We start from the raw sequence: 27,536 nt of genomic DNA on the forward strand, positions 1-27,536 counted from the left end.
AATAAATAAAATCAATCAACAAAAAACAAAAGGAGAAGTCCATATGACTTCTAAAACGTTTAAAGCATTTTTCCCATCTACATTTGTCAGCTACCTACAGGTAATACTATTTGATTCAGTGGCTTAAAACTTGCAGTGGAAAAAAGGGTAAAGTTTTATCACTAAGCTCTATTGAGATTGGTTTTGTTTATCTCTTGAGAGGGCATCTGTAAAAAATGCACATTTTACTCGTCATCTCAGTAATAAAAGTCTTGCATCTGAACAATAATATTAGCAAATAATATTTCAGAAAATGTTTAATGACTGCTGAAGGATTCTGAATACACATTGCCTAAATACAGCAGGAAGACATGGCCATGCAACATGACAGACCCCAAAAATTCCAGTAGATCCATCAAAGGATGGTCCAAACTATAGAAACTGAGATTTCTTTAGTGACCAAGTCAAAGCTCATCCATCTCTTAATACCTTTAACAGCTGTGATTTGAAATAGGCTGTGCATTTTAGAAACCCCTCAAATATAAGTCTAATATACTTTCATACAGTTAATGTAAGAGACCTGTAGATGGATATAGGAAACATCTAAATGGGGAAACACCAACAAATGGGGTAAAATGATTTTTTTATGTTATTCACTTGCTATAATAAAAAAAAAATCATGCAAACTTGATGCAATTATATATATGAATGAATGAAGATCAAATATTGATATGCCTATTTCTTAATGAAAAAATAAATATTTAAAAGGATGTTTAATTTTCTAAGTTATACATTTGTGAGGAAAGCTCTAGCGTCATTATTATTATTACTCATCGTTTTCTTGTTTAATGGCCTTTTAAACCCAAAGCAATTGGCGTCTTGGCACTTAAACAGTGTAACACAGCTTGAAATTGATCACAGCTTCGAACCACAAATGGGGTGGCTGTGTTCCAGCAGTATGTCACCTAAAAGAATAGCTAAAAAAAGGCTTCATCATTTTTGTGTTAGTAAGAGCATGGCATGAGGCCAGACATGAACCTTTTAAAGGACAATGATTAAGGTAAAATATCATAGTATGATGACAGATTTTATTAATAGTCAGTGTTCTAACTCAATATACTGTACATCATGCCTTTGCACACATATATCCCCCTGTACTGTATAGTCTCTTCTGAGGATAAAGTGGAGATTAAATGCAGCAGACAGACGGCACGACTGCAGCTCTAAATATGTGGACACTGATTTCCAGCTTCGAAATCTTCCATTTACTTTGCAAGGAATGAAACAAGCTGACTCATTGGGGACAGTTGTGACAGAGAGACTGAGTCAAGCCATGAAATGTGGAATATATTATCCTTGCAACTGAAAAATGTGGTTTATCTTGATGAAGCACTCTGAATTTTCTCTCTAGTTTGGGCCATATGTCTCGTTTTCGCAGATCCCACAGCGGTGATAAGTTATGCTTGAAGGGCTGTGGTGATGCAGCTTCTAGACGTGGAGACGGATGCAGCCACTGGCACCTGCACCATTATTACTGTTCATTTAGCCTTGCAGGGGCTATTAATAAACAGAAGTGCTTTTTAAAAATGCATCCCAACTAAATAGGCTGCACATGATTATATATTATTAAGAGTATGAAACCAGGGGACTCCCAAAAGTGCAGAAGTGTCTATCTTTGCTGTCCGTTTTTTTATTCAAGTTTTACCTGAAGGTGAAATGAGGCAAAATGATGATTCACAATACGGTAATTTGGCATGAAGTACCATAATTGGAGGGGGTAGGGCTGTGCATTGCCAAATAGAGGTCTGTGTGGGACAGATTTTTCTATCCTGTTCCCAACCACTCCCACTAAAAACCAGCAGCAACTGTCCCGCTCCCATCTGCACTTCCTGCAATCCCACATACTTCACAAATAAATAATAAACAAGCTGTTTAGTTTGAATAAACACAAAGCAAAAAGACACAGATAATATACCATGTACTATTTTAACAGGACAGTGCTCATCCACATACTTTTTCCTTGAAGACACAGATACTTTTCCATTACAAAAATCTGTAAACAGGACCAAGAATTGCCCTATTCAGTTGCACACTTCAACAGTTGCGCTGATCCAACAGGTCAACACTCATCCACATACTACTGCTGTTTAAACAGCTTGCCTTGAATACGAAGATACTATGCAATGGTCATGTAGCTCATTAAATAGGACTAAGATTTGTCCATATTTATCTTAGAATTTATCATTCCTAGTAACCTTTATCTTCCTTCTAAAAAGCGCTGAAATTCATAACTTCGTAACCTCAGGGTGCAAAAATTTTTGCTGCAATTAGTTTGACAATGGCTGTAAAACAATAATTGCCCCTGTATAGACACCACTGATTTTGTAGCTCAATAATGCACAATTCCAGTGTTGCTTCGCAAATATTTATTTAAAATGTCTTTATTAGTTTCTTATTAATTATGTAGCTGCTTTCCCATATTTTTAAGGAATTCAAGTGTCCATGTAGCCCTGACAATAGGAGATAATTCACAATACAGGAATTATGATTCAATATTAATTATATGGCAATATATTGCAATACTTCAAGCAAGGCAAATCATAAAATTTTAGAAAAACGGTTTACTTTTTAATACTTTAAAAAACATAACTGTACTTTTTAATCCCAGCAGATCAAATCAAAATCTAAAAGCAGAGTACAACACTGCCATCTAATGGTCAGGGTTTAAACACAACACAATATGAACCACTGTCTGCCACCAATCTTTACATGTGAACTATTAGTCAATATTGATACTGTGTTTCTAGGATTTATATGGTATTGCAAAACGTAGTATAGCAATACTTCGATAGATCGAGATCTATATACACCTCTAGTAGTGGGTGGGTTTGGTTTGGGAGGGCTCTGGCAAAATCAAGCAAAATATCAGCTTATAGCATGTTCAACATGCCTGGTGGAATGAAGGATTGGCTAGAGTTGTCCATTCTGTTGTCTTGATCTTTTTGCAAGCCCCAGGGTTACAGTTTCCCAATTTGAAGCAGAAAAGTGGAGATTTGTTGGAATGCTTTACTGCACACCATTTATACCTGTTTATAATATTCTTCTGTGTCTGCATATTTTCTCTGTGCACATTATTCATCAGAGTAAAAACAGGAACTATGAAAACCTCGACCAACTGTCCTATGACAACAAGCGAGGACCCAAGGTATATTTGCATGGTCAATGCACGCCGCCCAACAGTTATCTGAACGTAGCAACTAGAAGCCAGTCCAAAAAAAAAGAAAAAAAAAAAAAAAAAAGAAAAAAAAATCACCAAAACAGATTCCAGAGATTCCTTATCCTGCTAGCACGTCTATTTATGTTTGGGTTCTTTTTATGATTTCAATCGAGAATGGGTTTATTTTATTTTTTTATTTTAGAACGTATATAATTTCAACAAAAGAATCGCCCCCTTTTACCTCCCACTTTTTTATTTTTGTGTAACGAAATGCATGTACTGAAGCCAGCAAGATTTGCAAGTCTATTCTTTTGACACAGTGCGTGGAGATCTGGTCGTGTGGGACAGGCACAGATCCAGATGTTACTCCCACCTTTCTGCAGCATTTCTGCCTTTTTTTTTTTTACTTTTTCCTTTGGGAAAGAAGCCACCACCACCACCCTGCTCCCTTTCCTCCACCCGGTTTTTGCTTTCCAGTTGCATCAATCTTCTTCTCCCTCTTCCTCTAACATGCACGCTCTTCCTTGGAGTCTTGTTTCCCTTCAGTTTGCATGCTGACAAAAATGCAGAACTTTTTTGCTCCTCCAAGCTTACCTTTTTTTGTCATGTTACGCAGATTGTCACGGAAACTATTTTTTTATTCCATTTTTCCCGATCCCTTTCAAAAAAAAGAAAAAAAAGAGAAAAAAAAGAAAAGAAAATAGCAGCGAGAGCGCTGAACTGAGCATGGTTCAGGGTGGCGGTGAGTCAACCACTCGGCTAATGTTGTGTCCTAATCCCAGGCAGAGAAAGTGCTCCTGTTCAGCCAAGACACAAATCTGACTGCTCTGCTCCAGGAGGCCAAGGACCTGGAGGCCAGAGTCATCATCCTGTCTGCCAGGTGAGCTCATCCACCCTGTGGACTAAAGCAATATAAACACCAGCGCGTGGAGTAAATGAAACCGTACCAGAGCAGCAGAGCTGAATTACTAACTAGGCCTGCCAATGTGGATGTTTTGTGAAAGCTCTGGTGCTCTTTTACACTGTCTGGAATTTGAATGCATGCATAAAATATTGTTCCTGATACACAAAAACCTTGTATCTCTGGGAGGAAGAAAATTGTTCTCAACTTTAAATGCAAGTCAGTGTAAAATTATATTTATTCCAAGTCATTTGGAAGCATTTTTAACCAGTTCATCGTCAATTTGAGGCAGTGTAAACAATCACTGCCAGATTCACATTATGCCAAAAAGTGAAACATGAGATGCAAGGTTTTTCATAACTGCAGAGATATTTTTTTTCTGTTTATTAATTATTTGTTTATGTATTTTATGTATGTTTTGTATTATGACATAAGCCCTATCTGAATGGGATTAGTTTCTCAGGGGGTCCTGGAGTAATTTTCTCTTTTATGGGGGGGTCCTCTGTGATTTTATTCCTGTCCGGAACGACCATGTATGTGTTTTTCTCAGACGTCCCCTGAGAAAATTATATGAATTACCTACTGTTTTTCGCTGAAGTCCGTGGTCGTCCAGTAATTTTAGTCCCGTCCGGACGCACATCTCTGAGTTTAGTCACCTCGCATTTAATAAAATAGCTATTTGTTCAATGCTATGCACCATAATTACAATTTGTGCACGCGTTTCCACTGAGATCCATGTTAAAAACACAACAGCGAGTGGAAATGGAGGAGCTACTGAATGCGAATGTCATGTGACCGAGAAATACAAATAAATCACTGGTCCTGCTCTTTTTTCAATTGCAGTCCGGATGCAAGAGTTTTATCACTGAGTAGAAGTGTGAAATATTTTTCACAGACGTCCCCCTGAAAAATTAATACCGTCTGGATAGGGCTATAGTTGACTTTCATACTCTTAAAAATCAAGGCGCTAAATGCAACCATAAACAATTCAAACCTGTCAAAAACTCTTCATTTTTAAGAGTATGTATGAATATACAATGTGTCTGTGTGCTGTTACGTTGGAGCTGCTGTAAGACCTTGTTTATACCTGGTTGGTATCAGAATTATTTCTGAATTAGGCTAAACCACATAATACAAGTGTAAAAACAGATACTAATCTGATTAAGGTTTAGAACTTTTTTGACTACAAAGTGTAAATGCATGTGGTTAAAATCTTATGAAGGTACAATCCAGATACTAGTGACATGAAGTGACCAGGTGTAAATTTATATAAAGGCTCCCAGTCAGTCTCCATTTTAAAGAAGAACAGATTTCCAAGCAGAGTCTTAATTGGTAACAGTGCTTTAAAATAGAAAGGGAGCCTGTTTACTCTTGGCATTAACATGCACTTCATTGATCTTTTCAGTAAAATTCGTATTCAATGTAAACAGATTAGATCCTGTTTTAAACAATTCTGACCCAAGGCATAAAATTACTGGTAAACTTGGTGGAATGTAAGATAGCAATGGTCATTACAGCATAAGATAAGACCCTAAATGTCCAATAAGTTACTTTATTTGTTGAATTAACTTCCATCAAGGCCAAAGTCCAGTACTGTAAACTGGGTTCATGGTCCAAATTTTAATTCCTCTGGTGTAGAGCCTCAAATTTGATCCTTTAAAACTAAAAAACATTGCTTTTACTATTTGTGCACCAAGTGTCAGTATGTATTTACAATATTTACTAGCGTTGGGAATTACCACTGATTATAGAGGTTATTCAGTGATAGTGCCCTACATCCTACGTACAACATTTTGTAGGCAAAGGATCAATAGTAGAGGCTCACCAAATGTCAGACTGTGTGTGAGGAGTTGCTATTGCCATTTTTAGCCTAGCAATCAGCTTGACATTGGAGGCTTTTCTCTGCACGATGCCAGCACTAACAAGCTCTATCCAATCACAGCGAAGACGAGGCCGCAGCCATTTACAAAGCAGCGCGCCAGCTCAATATGACAGGCTCTGGCTACGTGTGGCTGGTCGGAGAAAGGGAGATGTCTGGTAAAGCACTGAGTGAAGCTCCAGATGGTATGTACTTTTCCTCCACTCCATTTTTTATCCCTCTTTTTTCTCTCTGTCTATCTCTCTTTCTGTCTATCTCTCTCGCTCTCGCACAGACTGTGTAACAGATTGGACGTGTTGGCCTTAGCGCTTTTTCTATGATTACAGTTTGCAATCCACATCGGCGACTCAGTGTCTGTGGTGTACTTGGGTGTTTAAACGTTTAAACATCTAGATGTTTAAAGGTTTTAAACACTGTGATCTTTCTGCTCATCTTTCTGTACTGTGTGCTCTATGTCTAACGTTTAATTTGTTTCATCTTTTAAGTGTGTGTCCTTTCTTTCAGTAGACTACAATTGATGCAATAGAGAGTTGTGGTAATCCATATTGGTTTGAATGCGCGTACATTTTTACGGTTTGGCTGGTCATGAGTTTATTTATATGTGGCGCTTTGCTACCTCCACATTGAAGTGTGAATACGATGGTAAGCTACAACCGCAATTTCTTTCTGTCCCGGCTTCTTTACGCACATCCATGTAATCTTCACATCAGTGTGCTTTCAGTGCTCACCCTGTCCTTAACCCCCCAACCCCATACCTCCGCCCATGACTTACGATGTCCCTCCTGTCTGCCCTCAGGCACTATTGGTTATTGATAACTCTCTGTGCACGTCTCAATCTTATTTTTCTTTGTAATGTAACGACTGTTTGACTGTTGTGTTGGACTGAGAGAATCTTTTGTGAAGTTTGTGAAACATTGCCCAACACCATGTAATGTTGTCAACTGGGCAGGCTTGCTCGGCCTCCAGCTAATCAATGGCAAGAATGAGTCCGCGCACATCTACGATGCAGTGGCAGTGGTGGCCCAGTCCATCCAGGAGCTCTTTGAGAAGGAGAATATCACAGAGCCTCCTCGAGGCTGCGTGGGCAATACAAACATCTGGAAGACTGGCCCGCTCTTCAAACGGTGAGGCCAGAGAGTTCGCACTATCGCACTTACCAACGCAACTACCGCTCTGCTACCACCATTCATCCGCTTCTCATGCATTACCATATTACTGTACAGTACATTACCGCTGGCACTGGCTAGGGTGGGAGCTATCACACTGCAAATAAACCTTGGAATAAATAAACAAGTGGTTTAACAAGTGTGCAAGGCGAATGAATTAATAAGCAGTGTGTGGGGAAAACAAGCGTTTTAAAGATACATCATTACTGTAAATATTTTGATTGGTTCGGGGAAGGGTGTTTGGGGGTTGTGGAGGTTGATGGGGGGCGGTGGAGATGGTATAAGAAGTATCATTTGATCCAAAGATGCACCAAGCCTGTTAAGTTGTAGATTACACTGGAAACCTAATATTTTAAATCCAGCCTGAATCCTGTCTCGGACCCAAACACTGGGATTAGGGATGCACCAAATGTTTGGCAACTGAAAATATTTGACAACTGAAAATATTGAGCTGAAAATGAAAAATAAGTTAAATAAATACAATTTCCAAATCATTTTAATCATGCTTGAGTCATTTATCACACTTGGTTTCAGTTCACTCAGTTTCCTACCTCCTTCCAAACTGTTGTTTTTTTAGCTTAAAGATACAAGCTGTACTGGGTTAAAATGACAACTTTAGCTTACTTAGCCAGAGCATTTGTTTGATTTTCTTTAAATTTCAGTCATATATAACTTGAGTAGCACCAATGAGGTGAATTTATGATTAGAGTAGCACTACTGAGGTAGATTTATGACTAAAATTGCACATCATAAGGAAATGTATGATTAAAATAGCAATTTGCACTGCTAAGGTAAGTTTATAATTAGAACAGCACTGCTGAGGTAAGTATATGATTAGAATGCCACTGCTAAGGTAAATTTATGACAAAAATTACATTGCTAATGTAAATGCATTGGTCTTTGTTTGTCTGCTGGGATATTTAAAAGATTAAGTGTTTTATAAATATTTTCAAATAATAGTATTATAATAGCTTTTTCTTTGAAAAGCAAGGCAAACTCCGTAAAAAGTGTCAAATTGAATAAAAATCAGCAAAAAAAAAAAATTTAAATAATGATTTTGTCCGGCCAAAAATGTTCATTTCGGTGCATCCCTAGCTGGCATGCTTGTGTTCTTCACAGTGTCATTTCCACAGTTCAGTTCACCTTCTTTTCTCTGCCTGAATACTGTCAGCACGCTCTTTTCCCTCCCATCTCCTGCACTATTCTCTTCTCCATCTCTGTCTCCCATGCACCTGCACTCTTCTGCCTGAATAGAGGATAAAAGAAACCCTCTGCCATTACTTCCCATCAGTGTCAGTGTCAGTGTCATTCTCCGCTATTGAAATGGGGAGAGAGGGTGAAGGTTTCTGTGCAGTCTCTCACTCGACCCCCTCCGATGTGCTAGAGTGCTGATGTCATCCAAGTATCCAGATGGCCTAACAGGCCGCGTGGAGTTTAATGACGACGGGGACAGGAGGTTCGCCCACTATAGCATCCTCAACTACCAGAAGACTCGGCTGGTGCAAGTGGGCGTCTACAATGGCTCACAAGTACGTAAATACCCGAGTCCTATTTCAGATCAGTAACATACTGCAGTTTGACTCTCTAAAAGCTTTAGACTGAAAAAGATCAGCTTGGCCCCTGTTCAGAATCACAGTCTGACACTTATCACCTTCAGTAAGGGCTGAGAAACCTGTCTAACCTCTCTAATATATTTTCCACAGGTTGTTATGAACACTCAAAGGAAGATCATTTGGCCAGGAGGAGAGACTGAGAAGCCAAGAGGCTATCAGATGTCAACAAGACTGAAGGTGTTTATTCATTATTTCCTTTCAGATCGTTCACAGTTTTGCTAATTTTCTCACATTCATTTTGGCACGACTAATTGCCTGTGGAAAAACTCAAGCCTTATGTGTCTGCTAGATTGTCACAATTCATCAAGAGCCCTTTGTTTATGTGAAACCGACCCTGCGAGACGGAACATGCAAGGAAGAGTACACTGTGAATGGAGTCCTGATCAAAAAAGTGATCTGCACGGGCCCGAACGAGACCATTCCTGGTAACAATTAAGATATTTACTAGCATTAACATAAATCAACACTGTGGAAAAGACAAAAGAAGTTTAGGGACACCCAGCTTTGCAATGAGCATATTTTCTTTTTCGATTGCAGGAACTAAACATACTCTAAATAAGTAAAATTATCTCTCAATATATCTTACAATAGCAATTTCGAAATTATTTTGATGGTACAATTCATGCGATAGGTATACATATTGGTGAAGATGCACAAGACCACTCACAAGAACTTCATAACAGTAGCTTGTAGAGTCATATTTGTGTAAAAACTTTCAGCTCGTCAACAAATGCAAAAGTACAGTTCAAAGTGTGCGAGCTCAAAGGGTGATTTGTATTTACAACAGTGGTGTGAAAGTGAAGTGGGACCTAATAATCGACTGATTGGCTCTACATTTGTCCTGCAAGATCCCAGGTCTTCATAATACCAGTACAGAAAATAGTGCAATCTGTATCCTGGCCAATTCCTGGTCCTAATTTTTGAAACACAGCAAATGGAAAAAAACGCAACCAGTTTAAATAATAGAATGGTGCGTCCTTAGTAAAAATTTGGTCCTACAGTGGAAAAGAGGCTATCGATTAACAAGACATTAACATAAGTATTATGAAACTGACCGAAAAGCTTTGTAAGAAGCACTTTTGCATTATATTGGCATGCCTTTCACTATGCAATTTCACTGTTGGAAAGTGGAAATTTCACTTTGAGACACTGTTTTATAAGGACACGCTTTACACATGCATTTCTGGACAAGCTGGGAGATACATGACTGTCTTTGAAAGTGAAATACAAATGTGGACTAACAAAGTAGAGTTATACAATGGTTCAGAGTGTTATGCAGTTTTCATGTGTGTTGTCCTGCTCATTTCACCAAAGTTACAAAGTGCAGTGTCTGCAGTCTAGGCTATTCTCACTAAGATATTTTAATGTTGCTTAAACTGAAAAGATACAATAAAAATCAAACTTTTCAAAAAAAGACCCAAAGATGTCCTTAGACCTTTCAGGACATAGTGTACAGTATGATCAGTATGTGTTTTGTGAAGAGATATTTGTAATCGGGTAATACATTTACTGTTTGCCTTTGTCTCCTCCATAGGTCGGCCCATAGTGCCTCAGTGCTGCTATGGGTTCTGCATCGACCTCTTGATCAAGCTTGCGATGACAATGAACTTCACCTACGAGGTGCATCTAGTGGCTGATGGCAAATTTGGCACTCAGGAGCGTGTGAGTAATATCAGCACCTTATTGATTTTGCTCACGCCCAGAGCTTTTCATTTATTCGTTCCCAAGGTCACATAGTGGAGAATCATAGCATGTTGTGCTCTCTGGATATCTACGGCTTGCAGAGCCGTTGCTCACAGGTGTAATTACGGTTCCTTGGCAGGGCTGGGGAGCATTTCGGGCATGAGAAATTACTGAGCATGATTTCCCCTATGTTATTAGGTGAATAACAGCAACAAGAAGGAGTGGAATGGCATGATGGGAGAGCTCCTGGGAGGCCTGGCAGACATGATCGTGGCTCCACTCACAATCAACAATGAACGAGCCCAGTACATAGAGTTCTCCAAACCATTTAAGTACCAAGGGCTAACTATCCTTGTCAAAAAGGTGGGTCTCCTCATAATTTTCATGATTTTATTAATTAGAGCTGTAAGAAAAATGTACATTTCAAAGTGTCATGAAATTTTGTTTTGCAAAACTGTCAACTTTTAAAAACAGTATTGATTTTTAATTATTAGTTTATGTAAGTAGGTAGTATTCTAAATGGATAAAGAGTAAACTTTTTCTTTTAATAAGATTTTTAAACATGATCATTTTTTTAGACTATGACAGTTTTTATAAATTGATATATTTCATACATATCACTTTGTTTACACTATTGTGATACCTATTGTATTGCCAAGTTCTTGCCAAGACACATCCCTAAGGCAGACAGCAGTAAACATCACGTCATTTATTGCAGCCAAAGATCAGAGTCCTTATATATACTGTATTTAGTTATGGATTAAATACACATGCATTAATAAGAAAGTCCAGAATTGAGGTCAGCTTCATTTAAACTATTCTGCAAAAAGTAATTGAATTTTAGGTAATTTGCCGAAAGCTCTCCAGAGAACAGAGTGGTGGATATTCTGCCCAGAAATGTTTTACAGTTTCTCTGATTAATTAAATTCCCCTAGCTGAGCATATTTCCATGCTGGGAACTCTTGCAATCCCATTGTTATGGCTTTTGGCTAGAATCTAATAATACACCTACAGTAAATCAAGCGTCACTACAGAACATGCTAGATGATCCATATGGTGGCACATTTGCCAGTGTGGGTGGTGTGTGTGTGTGATGGAGCTGTGAGTAATGGTGTGTTGTTGACTGCAGGAAATACCACGCAGTACGCTGGACTCGTTCATGCAACCCTTTCAGAGCACTCTGTGGTTACTGGTGGGTCTATCGGTCCATGTTGTGGCGGTGATGCTCTACCTATTAGACCGTTTCAGGTAAAATAAGCTCTTCACTACACTTTCCACTCAAGGGACTGTGGAATACATTTTTTGTAGTTGGGACCAGGCATGAGTTTTGTACACTGACTAGATTTAGTAATATGGCTTTCAAGGACAGTGGGTCCCTCAGGGATTCAGTGGTGGTCACAATCACTCATGTTGCTCATGTAGCTCAGTTTGAAGCCAGTGTTGGCATTTTTTTTACCATTTTTGACATTAATCTATAAATTTTACAGATGCTCCTTACATTACACCATAGTTTCACGAACACTGGACAAATAGAAATGCTTTAAATTCTTTTAAAATTGGCCTTTATTGAAAGTTATGATTTTTTTGTAAGTCAACATTTTGGAGATACAAGCTTTTGCTTGATGTTAAAATGTAAAATCATTGGCTTTAATGACATTACATTAATAGTACATTTAAAATGGGTGTTTTGCAGCTTAGTTTCCATATGTATGAGCTGTATATTATACATTATAAACTGGGTGTCTTGAAATATTTAGTTACATTAAAAATACAACATTAAACTATCTAATATTAAAGGCCAAAGCGTTCCTATAAGGTTTAAGATGGGCTTAATGATGAGGCCCATTTAGGAGTCCCAATAAAAACATGCATACAAACCCACTCATATCTCATATCTCATGCCCACCTGAAACCCATCTAGCCTTTGTTTCACCCATGTGAGCCCCACATGAAAATGTTGACTGGGATCTCTGTTCCCAACCTTTCTGCAAATACATGCCCAGCATTATTGAACTCGTAGGGAACTGCTGAACTCGTACAAGAAGGCATCTTTAAAGAAACATTCGAGTTGTGCTAGATGTTGTACTTTTTCTCTCTTGGCTGGACTTTGCTATAGTAAACTTTTTTGCTCCGCAGCCCATTTGGAAGGTTTAAAGTGAATAGTGAAGAGGAAGAAGAAGATGCCCTCACCTTATCCTCGGCTATGTGGTTCTCCTGGGGTGTACTGCTGAACTCCGGTATAGGAGAAGGTACAAGGCAGCAAAGAGAATTATTTACACAATCATGTCTGATGAGAGTGCTCTCTGGATGTAGGATTGATTTGTTGGAGTCTACTTCTCTTCCCTCTCAAACTCTCACATATATTCTCTCTCTCTATCTCTCTTTTTCTCTTTTGCCCTGTGTTTGCAGGTGCCCCACGGAGCTTTTCAGCCAGGATTTTAGGTATGGTGTGGGCAGGTTTTGCTATGATTATAGTCGCATCTTATACTGCCAATTTGGCAGCCTTCCTAGTGCTGGATCGGCCTGAGGAGCGCATTACCGGCATCAACGACCCTAGGGTGAGATTACCGAGCTCAGACCACAGCATCACACAGCATCATGAATCCTCACAGAAAGCAAACACACGGCAGAATCACTGCTCACACACTCACAGATCTCATGTTCTCTCGGGGCGTAGTATATGAGGGCAGGCAATTAAGTCGGTCAAGGGCGCAACAGGCAGCCTCTTTCTTCTCAGTGTATTTTTATCTTTTTGCCCCTCACTATGGGAAAGCCTTAACTATTCTAGTAAAAAGATCAATAACACGAATATCACCAGGGATAGGGTAGAGTTCACTCATTGACCATGAAAAATAATGCACCAAGAAGAGAATAGTCGTTGAGACAGAATGAAACTTACAGTATATGTGTGAATAGAATGAATAGAATGCCTCTAGCCTGAATACAAGATGAGATACGTACAGTTGAGCATGGGGGCATACCGATAATGTATGGCATCCTGTGGCACATCTGCCCACATCTGTAGATCTCTCACCAGGAGGTACACTACACAAAGTAGACTAAGTGAGCCTTTTTATATGGCAATGAGTGTATAAAAAGAGTTCAAATAAAGTGCACATATAAATTCAGTCACTTTAGTTACAGAATGGCCAGAGGATATAAATTGAGAAGATAAAATTGATGCATGATATAGATATTCCTCACACAGCAGGTAAAGGTAGTTCTCTGAAAACCATTAAATGGCACAGCGGTGGAGGCAGCTTTCTCACAGCTATCTCTTCACCGAGCCAGATTCTGGGACACCACTGCATGTTTTTAGGACATGCTTACCTTGGCCTCACTTCCAGTGACTTCCCCCTAGCGCTACTATTCCATGTAGACACACTGAGAGAAGCCTGCCCGCGGATTTGCAAGCCCCTCCTGAAACTAGAGGACTTGAATTATTTAGAAGTTTTGTGTGAACTGTCACTTCAGGGATTGTGCGTCTTGTGAGCTCACAGGGACAGCTCCTGCTGTGCTATTGTCTTGCAGCTGCGAAACCCATCAGACAAGTTCATCTACGCCACAGTCAAACAGAGCTCTGTGGACATTTACTTCCGCCGTCAAGTTGAGCTGAGCACCATGTACCGCCACATGGAAAAGCACAACTACGAAAGCGCAGCGGAAGCCATCCAGGCCGTGCGAGACGGGTCAGTCACACTTCTAATACAGCGTTTAAATTAAAAATGCTTCTTTAGGCTCTGTTTAAAAAAAAAATTCTTTAAAGCAGCATTAGTCAATTTTGTATCCCTTTTATACATATTCAACACTGTAAAATATAAAGTTATAATTACTTAATTCTATCACAATAATTACATTATTGCCTTATTATACACTAAATGGTCACAACCCACAATAATTTAACTTATCAAGGAGAGTCCATTAGTGTAAATAAGTCTGCTATGCTTATTCAATTAGCGTGTCACTTTTACTTTAAGAGCCAGGTAAGCTCTGACTTTGGCGGATTGCTATTTTAACAGCGCAGAGCTCCTGCGTTTCTCAGCATTTCTCTCAAGGTGCGAGAGTAGATCATTTACAGGAACAGCAATTAAGATTAGAGTGAATCTACTTCAGAGAAATGTAATATATGGAGTATAGTGCTGCCCATCTGCTGCAAACAATGCTAACTACTAACACATGCAGTGACCGATAAACTCAAAAGAGCTCAATAGAAGGATGTATCAGGCAGCAAATACACTTAGCTTAATGTTATGAACTGAATTCTAATTGTTTAAAAGCTTTAAAAATGGTTATGTAGAGTAGTTGAGGATCATTATTAGGTTATAAATCTCTGTGAAAAAGATGTTTTAGAGGCATACTTTCTGATAATAGCCAAAAATAAACAGCAGGTCTAAAGTCTTAACCACACACAAGATCATATTTCTTAAATATTGACTAATGCTCCTTTGAAGAGCCATTTATTAAAAGCTTTTTTACACTGTGAAAAAAAACAATGTCATGACATGAAATTGTCACCAACTCAAAAATGATTATCCTGGCTAATATTTCTTATAGACAGATTAAATTAATTATATTTTACTTGCCATGATAGCAGCTTTTTTGTAGTATTAGCAACCAAAAGTGGTTCTTCTACAGTATCACTTTTATTGTTAGAGTTTAAAGGGTTCAAAGTACTTACATTTGTCTTTTCATCTTGCCATTGTGTGAATGGGAGATGAGCACAAAGTACATAATAAATAAAACAGATACCTTTTGTCACATTTAGGTCACAAGACAATAAAACCACTTTGTCAACGCGGGCTGCCGGGACCGAGCGCAAACCTTTTAAAAACCTGGTTAAGGCATTAATAGCAATTCAATAGTGAGGTTCCAAAAATGAGTGTGATAAAGCAGGCATCAAAGGAATATGTAGCGTACAATGCACTGCCATGTTTAAGCAGTCAGTGCTATGGGTGACAGCTTCTCCTCTGAGTGAGCAAACAGAAGGCAGAATGTGGATAAGGCAGTGCTTAGTCCTATTCAGTACAGCTCATATTGATGCAGAATACAAAGCAGTAGAGAGAGTTGCACTTCAAAGGGGGACCTTCATGAATCAGTGTGTCGTACAAAGCGCAGACAGGAATTGATGGCAGAGGGCCAGTGCTTTTAGGAGCCGGTGTGAGAAGGGAAAAAGAAACACAGTTAAATCAAATGAAGTTCTAAAGTTTCTCCCACTGGCTGAACAAGGCCCAGCTTAATTGGGCTTAGAAGAATCCCGGCAGTTGTCTCGACCCCAAAAGAACTCGCAGATTCTCACTCACTTTCTTGCTCAACAAATCCAGTCACAGACGGGGATCAAGAATTCAAAGCAGCGTTAACTCACTCCTCTCTCTGCTTTAGCAAACTCCACGCGTTTATCTGGGATTCAGCCGTGTTGGAGTTTGAAGCCTCGCAGAAGTGTGACCTGGTCACCACGGGCGAGCTGTTCTTCCGCTCTGGGTTCGGAATCGGCATGCGTAAAGACAGCCCATGGAAGCAAAACGTTTCCCTGGCCATTCTCAGGTAATACAGTGAGTGCTACATCAGTCTGAAGTCAACCCACATCAGAAGTTAAAAAGACTCTTAATATTAAGTTAATATATCCATCATAATCATCCTTAAACCAGTAAACTATTCAAGAAATCCATCAGACAGTGCTGCATCAAGATCCATCACTCAACCATTTATTCATAGATGGTAGAACCACATGGAAAAGAGAATGCGTTTGCAAAGCGTTTAGAAAGCAGTACAGTACTATAATAATGTACACTTAAATTCATAAAAGATGCAGAGCTTTCAGACCTCAAATAATGCAAATAAAACAAATTCATATTCATAAAGTTTTAAGAGTTCAGAAATCAATAATTGGTGGAATAACCCTGGTTTTTAATCACAGTTTTCATGCTTCTTGGCATCATGTTCTCCTCCACCAGTCTTACACACTGCTTTTGGATAACTTTATGCCACTCCTGGTGCAAAAATTCAAGCAGTTCAGCTTGGTGGTTTGATGGCTTGTGATCATCCATCTTCCTCTTGATTATATTCCAGAGGTTTTAAATTTGGTAAAATTAGAGAAACTCATAATGTTTACAGTGTATTATGTTCCTACTGGACTGCAATAAAATAAATTCAATGTTTTTAACTCTGCTTAGTGTCCCAACTTTTTTTGATTTGGTGTTGTAACGTAAGCCTTAAATAATCAAATTCATTATTATTGAAATTGTGAGCGTGTTTTTTAAATCTACAGCTCTCATGAGAATGGCTTCATGGAGGACCTGGATAAAACCTGGGTGAGATACCAGGAATGTGACTCCAGGAGCAATGCCCCAGCCACACTCACCTTTGAGAATATGGCAGGTAAGGTACACATCCTATAGGAATAGCCTCTTAATTTAACATTTAACAGAATAATTTCCCATTTTAAATAAAGTAGTTGAGATGTTGTAAACTAGATTAAAGGAGATATCTTATAGTTCCAGATTCCAGATTTCTTCTGGATGTCATCAGTCCCAGCTAGCTCATATACTGTATTTGTTCAATTTAACATCATTAAGAACTGATTCACCAAACCATGTTTTTGACAATTACTATCTTATATATAATATTAGGCTCTTATGGAGAGTTGTGGAGATGTTTTAATGAACATAGTGATCTTAAACCACTGCTTTTTGAATGAATGCTATTTGTATTCATCTTATAGTTTTAATACTAGTGTTATACTGACTGAATTAAAACACTGTCCAGATAAGGAGCTTTTTTTTTTACATTGATATATTGCACCCTCCAATTCACAGGCGTGTTTATGTTGGTGGCTGGTGGCATCGTCGCCGGGATCTTCCTCATCTTTATCGAGATCGCATACAAGCGTCACAAAGATGCTCGTAGGAAGCAGATGCAGCTGGCCTTTGCGGCGGTAAACGTTTGGAGGAAGAACCTACAGGTACGGCTGTCAGCTCCCTCCCTCGCTCTTCCTACAGGATTACTACAGGTCTGCATGGGCCTCTAGCAGGCTGTTTACTGCTGCTACCTGCTAGCTTTCTGACACTGTGGGCACAAATGGTTGGTTTGCTCCAGTCTAGTTCAGTCAGAAGGTACAATTTAAAAGACCATTTTACCCAACGAGTGCAGCCAGCAGTAGTGAGATGCATGTTCAGCTCTTGACCTTTGTGGTAGGATGTAGGCCAAAGGTCAAGTGTTTACCTTCAACCTTCAAACGGCTATGCAAAAATGCATGGAAACTTCATCATACTGACCATAGGTGACTATGTGTTTACGCTGCCTGTCAGAAGTTGGGGAACGTCTTGCTTTTTTTGAAATTTTGCAACTGTCATTCATTTAAGGTTGCTCTCATGCAAAAATCCTGTATCTCCATGTTTGTGGTTTTTAAGTTTTGACAAAATGCAAATCTGGCTTTTATTTTTTTTATTATTGTGTCAGAATTTTATGATAAATGGACCAATAGAAATGCACCATTATGGCTTGGAATAAAAACATTTTTTCTTTTTTTTTCTCTACTAAAAACAAGATGTTTGCATGACAACAACAATTTGATAGTTGTCCATACAGATAAAAAAACGAAAATAGCAAGGTAAATAGCTTCCTGATTATTTTTTCATTTTTATTAGTTGCAAAACGACAAACAAAGCATGCTCATTTACTAAAAACCCGAAAAGCTAGATATCCTCAAACTTCTGAAAAGCAGGGTACGTATGCTGTGTTTTCAATCAAATGACAGTAAAATAACTGCAGCGAGTGAATACTGTGTTCAGCCACAGTAAAATATCCACAGAGCAGGGTATCTACTGTTGTGCAGATTTGGGCTCTTGCCCATAATACGGTTACATCACGATTAAGGTCATACAAGTGGTTCACTGCCGATCCATGCTAAGGATCAATTCCTTCCACGTCTTCCACTGTCCAATCAGAGTGCACAGCGTGAAGAAACGGCTTCTCCATTCTCCCCTACTAAATCTCCACTAAGCAGAGCAAAACACACACACACACACACACACACACACACATATACACTCCTTCATTCACACACACAAATATACACACACATGCTACCTCCGGCAGGCTGCGGCGCTGTGCTGGAGTGAGGCAGATGCACGCTGGGCAGTGCTCTCACTGAAAGGCCATGCAAGCTGAATGTCTCAGTGGGGCTCCAGCAGAGATCAGAGGCTGTTTCTGCCTGTGTTCAGATCACTGTCCCCTTACTGCTGGCCTCAGTCTGGGTCAGTACACGCTGGGTCACTGGCCTACACAGCAGCAGGAGGCTGGTGAAAACTAGCATGGTCCGCCCTTCGCCGACTAAAAAGCCCAGCTATGTTTCTATGTAGGTACAATGAAGGCACCACAGTGATCAGTTTCAGTGTGATTCAGAAGCATGGCTTCTGTTTGTGGACTCGTAGCAAAATATATATATAAAAAATATAGCAAAAATGAGAAATATCTGATTTATTTAGTCTACATTGAAGAAGATTTCTCTTGCTATAATTGTGCACTGTGTTGATGGTTAACATTATATGTGTGAAAAGTCTACTGACAGTATTTTGTCATGTTACAAAATGCATGACCTTTTTCTCCGTTTCTCAGATCTTAATTATATTTAATTGAAATGATTGCATCCAAGTTCTTGCATCCAAATGCAATAAAATGGCTTTACATCAATGGAAACATTGATTCCAGACTTTTGAACATTCATCTGTATTAAAAGCAATAATATTAACACTGTGTTCTTACATTAGCCGCATGATATACTGTAGCAGTTATTCCCTCTGCATTGATCATCAGGCAGTACTAATCAATTTGTGTGGATTTAATAATCTGCACCGCAGCAATGCCTGCAGTTTTATCTCTATATCTTTAGCAAATAAAGGCAGAGCAGTGTTTGTATTTGTGTTCCTCACATCAGAGATGTTTTGGCCGGAAGGCAGTTCATGCCTACTGGTGTCCAAAGACACTGTGGGACGGTTACTACGCCCACACATTCTACCCACATAGAGTCACAGGGCCAGCACTGATGAGGGTGTATAATTAGAGTGAATCACTGCTATTGGCCCTCCAGCAAATCTGGATTGTGTTTCTTTTTTCCCACTGTTTTTTTTTTAATCAGCTAAAGGAAAAAAAAGAACAAAAGAAAAACATGAAGTCCATCGTATGTGCTCATAATAATAATACACATGAATCAGTATCCACAGCATAAAGCCTAAAGCCACACATGCGATAAAACACTGCTGGTGATTTCCTGGCACCAATGAATAATTTGCCCTCGAAAGCCAAAATCAATCACGTCATGCTACAAAGCGTAATGCTCATCATTACCCATGGTGTACTGCGTATGCTGCAGGCCAGCGATACTACCCGTCTGTAGCACACTGTGGCTTTCTGAATGCATGACTGGTTGGATCTGCCCTGGATGCATTTGCACTTCAAACAATGCAGGCCAGGTGCAGATCAAGAATCCATGCGCTGCGATGAGAGCTGGCTGTCTGGCTCCAAGACGCTGGCTCATCAGAGGGGTATCAAACGCTACGGATGAAAGCATGGACGCTCGGAAAAAAGAACGAGAATACACCACGCTTTCACCTCACTGTACATCCAAGTTCTTCCACTAACCACTGAAGAAAAAAAAACATGAAAAAAAAAAGAGAAATGTCATTCCATGGTTTCAATTAAGTAATGTTGCTGTGCATAATTTCTGTGCTGAAATAAATGTGATGGAGAAGTCCTGCTATGCTGCCTGTGATGAAAAAAAAATGAAAAAGAACAAAAATGAACCACCCTATTTCAGAAATATGTCAGAAATATGCCGGCTCTCTTTTTGTATTGTATAAACGCACTTTATTCTGCAGAATAAATAAATTATTTGGCCACTTAAACCCTAAATTTAAGATCAAACACTTGAACAAGTATGAACAAACATCTATATCAACTATATAATTTCTTATGAAAGCATATATTTAATGCTTTTAAGCACATTTTTACAGACTTTAAATGACTGTAAAATAAAGTGCACTCAAAATGTTGACCCTTGTTGAATCTGGTTCATTCATTCGAGTCATTCAAGTGTACACTTCACTAGATTCCGGGCCTAGAATCAGGGCTTAATTGGGAGGCCTGAATCCGGTTCTAAGTCTAGGCTTTAAGTATAAAGCACGGTGCTGGCCAAGGTCCAAGGTCAACTGTCATGTCATTCATTTCGCATTTCCTTATTTCGATTCCATGTACTGCATGTCCTCTGGTTGAAGTCACAACCCCTCCTTCCCCTCCTCCTTGGTATTACCCCGCCCCTTCTTACGTATGAGCTCACACCCCACCTTTGCCCTCCCAGCCATTATACTCACCCCCCCTCTCTGAGTATAATGCTTAAGGGACCGTGTAGAGTTTGAGTTTCAGATTTGGATTACTTCTTGATTGGTTTTTCACTTATTTTTATTTAGTTTTATTTATTTATTTTTTTCTTCTCTCCATGAAACAGTCGACCACTCCTACCTTTAAAAAGAAAAATGTTTTTAAAAAAAGAACACGCTTATTTCTGTCTTGATTGCTTTCATTTTGCTCATTTCCTTTGCTGATGCTTTTTGCTTTCCATCACAAAGAAGTAAGAACTGGGGATGGCCCCTAATTTCTTTGCATCACGCCATCCTCAGTAGTCCTCCCCCCTTTTAGAGTCTCAGGATTGTTTATATTTAGTATATATAAGTATGATTAGACATTTGTAAGTATCTCTCTCTCTTTATGTATTGCCGATTTTCCACTGCAGGGCCGAACGGTTCAGCACGGAATGTTTACAACATTATGTTTTAACAACACAGTTAACCAACCGTATTTGGGGGCCACAGAATGGTTCAGTGGGGGCGCTGATTGGCTAGCTAAAGGCGCATTAGGCTAGTAGCTGGCATGCTAACTTTGCTGTTGTGATATAGAATGAGGTCAGAGTGATCACTGTTAAAAAATCACTGTTTAAAAAATAGATTCCATAACCCAGCTAACAGAGAATTTCAAAGAATATTCAGCGACATTTTGAAAAGGGTCCGGGAAGGTTAGCCTGTAATGTTACACAAATAATGTTCCAGAAACATTCAGTAAACATGTGACATAATCATGGTTTTTAGAATGTTTGTCACATAATGTTCCCTGCTAGACCAATACTAATATTATTAAAATCTTAAAAGTAACATTCCTAAAATGAAAACTAAAAATATTGACATAAGTGATGTTCTAGGAACATCCAGAAAATCTGTTAACTGTAATTATTTTGTTAGCTGGGGAGGAACTTTTAGGGTTTCTTCATTTTTAAACTGTGGAGGAACCTCATGAGGTGCTTAGATGGACCTCTAGGAAAGCCTAAGGTGTTTCAAGGAACATTTTATTCTTAAAACCTTTTCTTGCAGATTCCTAAAAAGACCTTAAGGGCTTCCTCCACAGTTTTAAACCAGTAGCCAGCATGCTGATTCTGTAGTTATGATTCAGGATTACATCTGATATGAGGGATTTGGTTGTTGTGAAAACTCTCAGTTTTCCATTTAGCATTTAGTTAGCATATTCCCTTTCTCAAGTTAGTTAGCAAGCTAACTTGCTAACTCTTTAAAATCAGGGCAGGAATGTGAGACAGGACACATCAAACTGTAGCAACTGTCACATAAATATTACGATAAGCGGTGCACTTTCTAGTCTTGATTTAGCAACACAGCAAATTAAAAAAGGAAATCGTAAAACGGAGCATTAGTAACCATTTGACTCTGAAGTGGAAAAGCGGCCTATGTCTGCATAGTACTGCTTGCCAGTGTCCTTTTTGCTCTGTAGAACCCTGAGGGTGCATGAAAGCACTGCTGTGACTCAAAGCCAGGATGGAGATGTAGAGTGAATAGAAAAAAGAAAGCCAGTTGAATGTAGACATGCACACATATAGACTCTAGACTTTGAGCATGAGTAGTAGTATTAGTAGGAAAGGTAGCATGATAGAAATAGTTGTATGGTAGTATGATAAACGTATTAGTAGATGGGTGGGTGGTTAGGTGGTGATGATTGGAGAACCAAGCACACTCCACCTCCAGAGAACGTAAATAATTGTTCTACATAATACTGTATTTATTTTAGGATAGGAAAAGTGGTAGAGCAGAGCCCGACCCCAAAAAGAAAGCCTCTTTTAGGTCCATCAGTACCAACCTGGCCTCCAACATCAAGAGACGTAGGTCCTCCAAAGACACGGTAAGGAGATGAAGAATATGACACCCTGCCCTGTACTTCTCTCTCTCTATTCACTCTCTACCGCTTTATCTATCTATCTATCTATCTATCTATCTATCTATCTATCTATCTATCTATCTATCTATCTATCTATCTATCTATCTATCTCTCTCTGTCTTTATCGCTCTCCTTTTCTTCCCTGTTTCCTGCTTTCCCTTGAGCTTGCCCTGTTCCTCTCTTTCCTTTTCTTCTCTTTCTTTCTTTCTTTCTTTCTTCCTTCTTTCTTCTCTGTCACCTCATCTTCCCAGCCAAAAAAACGTCTCATCTCAGACTCTCTTCACCCTCAACCTTCACATGGAGTTGCAGTCATGGCCACATGTCTGTCAGTCAGCCCATCAGTGCTCCATCCAGATATCTGTTGGGAAAGCCCAATCAGGGACGTCCTAGCTGCTAGGCGTAGTGAGCATGCTGAGGAGGGCTGTGCGGGTTAGGGCGGAAAATGGGTTTGGGTTGGGTGGGGGATTATTATGTGGGTACAAATAGGGGCAAGGTATTCTCCCTATCTCTCTCTATATATAATTATCACCTGTGCTGGACTTTCTCCCGTGCCTAACCTGGATGGGACTTTTATTTTGACGCTCTCTTTACATTTTTATTTTTTGATTTGTTCTTTCTTTATATGTGTGCCTTGTCTTCCCCCTTCACTGCTCAGTCTCAGTCATTTTTATATATAAATATACACATATAAACACTCCCCTCTCCTATTTCTATGTTTTTCCACCTCCCCTCTCTATCTGTTGTCTCATTGTATGTGGTTGTGTGGTCGGTGTCTCACACAAAGTCACTTTGTTCGCTTGTACGCTTCACATTCAGTCAATAATGCACGCTTAATAAGTTAAGGAAAACCAAAAAGACCAAAACTATTTACATGAAAGAAAGCTAGCAAGCCTAAAATAACCTTGGTAATTTTCTATCCCTCGAGCAGGGCATGCAGGGTCTGACCGTCTGTTACGGTCTCCTTGTTTTGCTTTATTTTTTAACCTTCAGATGCTCAGTTTTCTTTGCAGCACCATCGACTCAAGTACATCTCAAGTACACCTCAAGAACGTCTCTTCCTTTCTTTTATTTCCAGGAAAGGTGCAAGGATCATCATTCCACCACTGATTTCTCCCAGTCTGGTGCTGAAGCAGCTCTGTTGTGTTGAATGCAATGCTATTCATGCTACAAATGCTAGTACTCCCTGTAGGACCCGCTGGCGCCTGCGTCTGCACCTGCCCACAGTCTTTTATCCTCCCACAGGTTCAGCCAGTGCCAGCTCGCACATGAAAGAGCAGCAGGCTCTGGGGACTCAACATAAACATAAAAAAACAACTATTTTAATGCAGGCAAATGGAATATATTTTTATCATTATTTATATTATTATTCATGCATTACCTTGTTCCCTTTCAGGTGACATGCACTCTGTTTTCTCTGTTTTTGTTTCTCAGTTTTTAGGATGGCTTTTCTGGAGCGTGTTCCAACTCAATCCAATACAATCAATCATCATTCACTTGTAAAATGATGCAAGCCTTTTTTTGCCATCAAGAATTTTCGGATCTGACATCCGAATAATAGAACTACCCTAGAACTAGGCTTGAATTTATGTTCGCTAAGTTGGTCCGCCCAATCAGCTGAATCCTTTTTACGATTCCTGAGAATGCATTTTGAGTAAGATTCAGTCAGTCAGACAAGACGTAGAAGAATCTGTAGATTCACCTCCCCCCGCCACATTCTCTACCAGTACAAGGAGTTGGAGATGACATCTGCCAGGCAGATGACAAGCTAGGAAAGCACATTTGAAACGTTTTTGTTTACCCTCACAGCATTTAATACACCCTGTCACATCCAGACAGGCCCATCGTTTAGGCCACAAACTTCCCATGTGGCATTTAGAAAAGAGCCCTGTAGACAATCACAATCCGACAGCCCCAAAAAGAACTGTCTCTCTGAACTGATGTTTACCCATCCCAGTCCTAATCATCCTTTTCTTTTATATCAGTGTGTTTTTTCTATAAATGGATTTAAATGGAGTCGTAAATGTCAGTGTCTACGCCACATGCCACACACTGCCTTCTCTCTTCCTCTACCAGCATGACTCCTGTGATTGTTGTAGAGTTAGACCTATGGTGCTGTTTGCCTGTCTGTAGACAGGGGGCGCTGTAGGCTGTGATTTGGAATGCTTATGTTATTCACTATTAAACATTACTGGTTGTGAGTGAGGCCAATCCTCAGCCTTGTACAAGTCGTTTTGCCCAAGTCACTTTGCTCAAGTTGCTTTTTCCCAAAATTATAATACTGAGTGAGAGCCATTATGCTCAACGTGCTTTGATAAATTATGGATTATGGATGTATTTGAAGAGCAACACCAGTAAAATGACTGGAAAATGTATTAAAATCTTAATCTTTAGCTATTTATGTGCTCTTATAATAGTGCCTGACTTTACATTTAAAAATATTTTCTGCTTGTAAGTGAATTTTGCTAGAAATAAATGTAATTAAATTTATAATTTCAGTCAGTTTTCGTGAAACCGGCCGTATTTGGCCTGAATTTATGGCATTGCCAAAAGTCAATGAAATTAGTCTTGTAATTTAAAAGAAACGCACAGATACCACAACAAAGTCAATAAAATAGGTGTTTAAGAATATCTTGTGTTCTAAATTATCTTAAATTATCTAATTTCTATTCTGACTAGTAAAAAAAGCATCAGATTTGCGCAACATTAACCACATCTTAGCCAGCTTAGCTTAGTTTAATCAGTATGTGCTATTTAGTGACCATGTGTGTTCACACACTAATAGTTTTTTAACAACTTCATGTGTTTTCCATGATAATTCTGTTTTGTTCTCTGGTGCTTTATTCAATCTGACTGTACTGACAAGGCAACACAAACCGACAGAACTACATAGGTAGCAATCCGATTAGCATCCGTTTCACTAGTACAAAAATTTAAATAAAATAAAATAAGGTATTCCAGCTGACCTTAAGCTTTCTATTGAGAAGTGAACAGGTTGTATTAGTGCTAACTATCTAAATTTCCTGATACGTTCCTGAGAAAAGTGGCTGTATATAATGATGTAATATAAAACACAAGAATAGGCAAGTCTGTTCACTTGGCAGCCATTTTTTTAACTCCACTTTTGCAGAAAGAATAAAAAATCACAGTAATTTTAAAACTTTTCTGTAGAAACCTAAACAAAAAGGCCAAAATGCCACTGGTATTGCTCTTTAAATAGTCCCATATACAAAGACATATTATCAAGATATATAATATAAACATTGTGGGCTATTTACAGCATATATAAAATAATCTGGCAGTAATCTTATATAATGCATTTATCTTTAATAGGGCCTTCAGTGAGATATGAAGCATGCAATAGAGTTAGAGTTGGAATTTCAGGCCTCAGTGCGGCGCGGGCTGCAGCGCTCGTATGTCATTAGGACAGTTACTATGGTGATAATACTTCTAGGTCAGGTAAATTATTAGCCACGGGCTGAGTGACTTTAGCGCTGGCGTTTATGCCATTAGGGCTTTCTCTGAGAGACGTTTCCGGCCCAAGATGTATGGGCTTCATTAATGAGGCCCCCTGTTCAGTTTTAGATGTATACTGTACATGAAAGCTGCCTAACGATGAGGAGTGGAGCTGCAGCGAAGCCTGAAAACGCTTCCCCGCAATGAGTCGTGACCCTGTACGCACACAGCACTACTGATTAGACTGCAAAGTCTGGAGAAGGCTCTGCTCTGTCCTTTGCACGATTTATAGCCCAACATCAATATAACGTGCCTTCTGTGTACGCAGCACTAGTTGTTAAAATTTCATACAAACACTGTGTAACAAAAAAAATACTTTTTTTTTAAGATTTAGTCCAGCTTTTTTCAATCTGTGAGCCATGAAACACCCCCAGCAGACTAAGGCTTTGCCACTATGATCTGAAGATTGAGGATCACTGGTTCAAATCCCTGCTGCTCTAAGTGTGCTGGCAACCCAGTTATACTGCATCAGTGGCAGTGGCTGGCTTCATTTATCAGAGGAGGCACCCTCCTAATGTTGGGGGGCATTACTAGTGATGGGTGGAGCCTAGTGAGTAGGTGGGGTGGGTAATTGGCATTCCAAATTAACATTTTTTTTATAAAATTATAAATAAATTATTTCTATTAAAAATCAAGCGATTAATCACATTTATACTGTAAGAATGATATAAACATTAACAGAAACACACAAATAAAAATATATATCAGAAGTATATTTTAACAAACCCAGCTGTAGGCACCTGATGCATACAGTTAGCTAAACAGAGATGAGGAAAGTTTCTAAGACAGAAAAAAATGAATAGGTTATAAATAATTCTATAAATTATAACAATATTAACAATATTAATAATAACACTAAATTGGAGAAATACAGTATACATTTTACATAAAATGATTTCTGACATTATACCTTCTTGAAAACCCTGATTTAGTCTGAATAAACACTATCAAATTATATATAGATTATTATATATTATATAAATATAGAATAGGTAATTTTGACCTTTCCTTTAAAGCAACGTTTGTACAGTTTATACCATTTTTTAATGTGGGAGGTTGGTTTTTGTCATGTGCGCTGTGCTGCCAGTGTAAATAGTTAAAGTTCAACATTTTGAAAAGGTTTTTAGTAATTTTGGCATTTCAATTATGCAATTTAGCTATTTTCATATAATTATTATCAAGTTTTTTAAGAGTAAAAGTCCTCATCAACTCCTTTGATATTGGCGACATAACAACCTTTAAAAAAATGTTTTGAATGTTAAGTGTAAATGTTAATGTTGCATGATCAGTAGTTAATATTATCATTAAAATTGATCAT

At 38.9% G+C, this 27,536-nt stretch overlaps 1 protein-coding gene and 1 long non-coding RNA gene across 5 annotated transcripts in view; both read left to right on the forward strand.

Moving 5' to 3' along the window:
- Positions 1-27,536, forward strand: part of LOC125786990 (uncharacterized) — a 234,285-nt gene that overhangs the window by 152,532 nt on the left and 54,217 nt on the right. The gene's annotated exons all lie outside the window — the stretch shown is intronic.
- The window catches only part of grin1b (glutamate receptor, ionotropic, N-methyl D-aspartate 1b), a 43,811-nt gene that overhangs the window by 11,922 nt on the left and 4,353 nt on the right, over positions 1-27,536 (forward strand). Inside the window, exons 4-20 of one of the 4 annotated variants that reach the window (XM_007230488.4) lie at positions 3,122-3,184; positions 3,979-4,076; positions 6,040-6,161; positions 6,926-7,100; positions 8,527-8,671; positions 8,846-8,932; positions 9,045-9,180; positions 10,290-10,417; positions 10,637-10,801; positions 11,568-11,686; positions 12,575-12,687; positions 12,848-12,996; positions 13,970-14,127; positions 15,818-15,979; positions 16,704-16,813; positions 17,251-17,396; positions 22,559-22,669. In XM_007230488.4, coding sequence (XP_007230550.1) covers positions 3,122-3,184; positions 3,979-4,076; positions 6,040-6,161; positions 6,926-7,100; positions 8,527-8,671; positions 8,846-8,932; positions 9,045-9,180; positions 10,290-10,417; positions 10,637-10,801; positions 11,568-11,686; positions 12,575-12,687; positions 12,848-12,996; positions 13,970-14,127; positions 15,818-15,979; positions 16,704-16,813; positions 17,251-17,396; positions 22,559-22,669 — 2,187 coding nt within the window. The remainder of the gene's footprint in view (positions 1-3,121; positions 3,185-3,978; positions 4,077-6,039; positions 6,162-6,925; positions 7,101-8,526; positions 8,672-8,845; positions 8,933-9,044; positions 9,181-10,289; positions 10,418-10,636; positions 10,802-11,567; positions 11,687-12,574; positions 12,688-12,847; positions 12,997-13,969; positions 14,128-15,817; positions 15,980-16,703; positions 16,814-17,250; positions 17,397-22,558; positions 22,670-27,536) is intronic. The other 3 variants (XM_007230490.4, XM_022667629.2, XM_049470699.1) reach the window with 3 other exon arrangements.

Source organism: Astyanax mexicanus, chromosome 22, assembly GCF_023375975.1.
Source record: "Astyanax mexicanus isolate ESR-SI-001 chromosome 22, AstMex3_surface, whole genome shotgun sequence".
Taxonomy (NCBI): Eukaryota; Metazoa; Chordata; class Actinopteri; order Characiformes; family Acestrorhamphidae; genus Astyanax; species Astyanax mexicanus.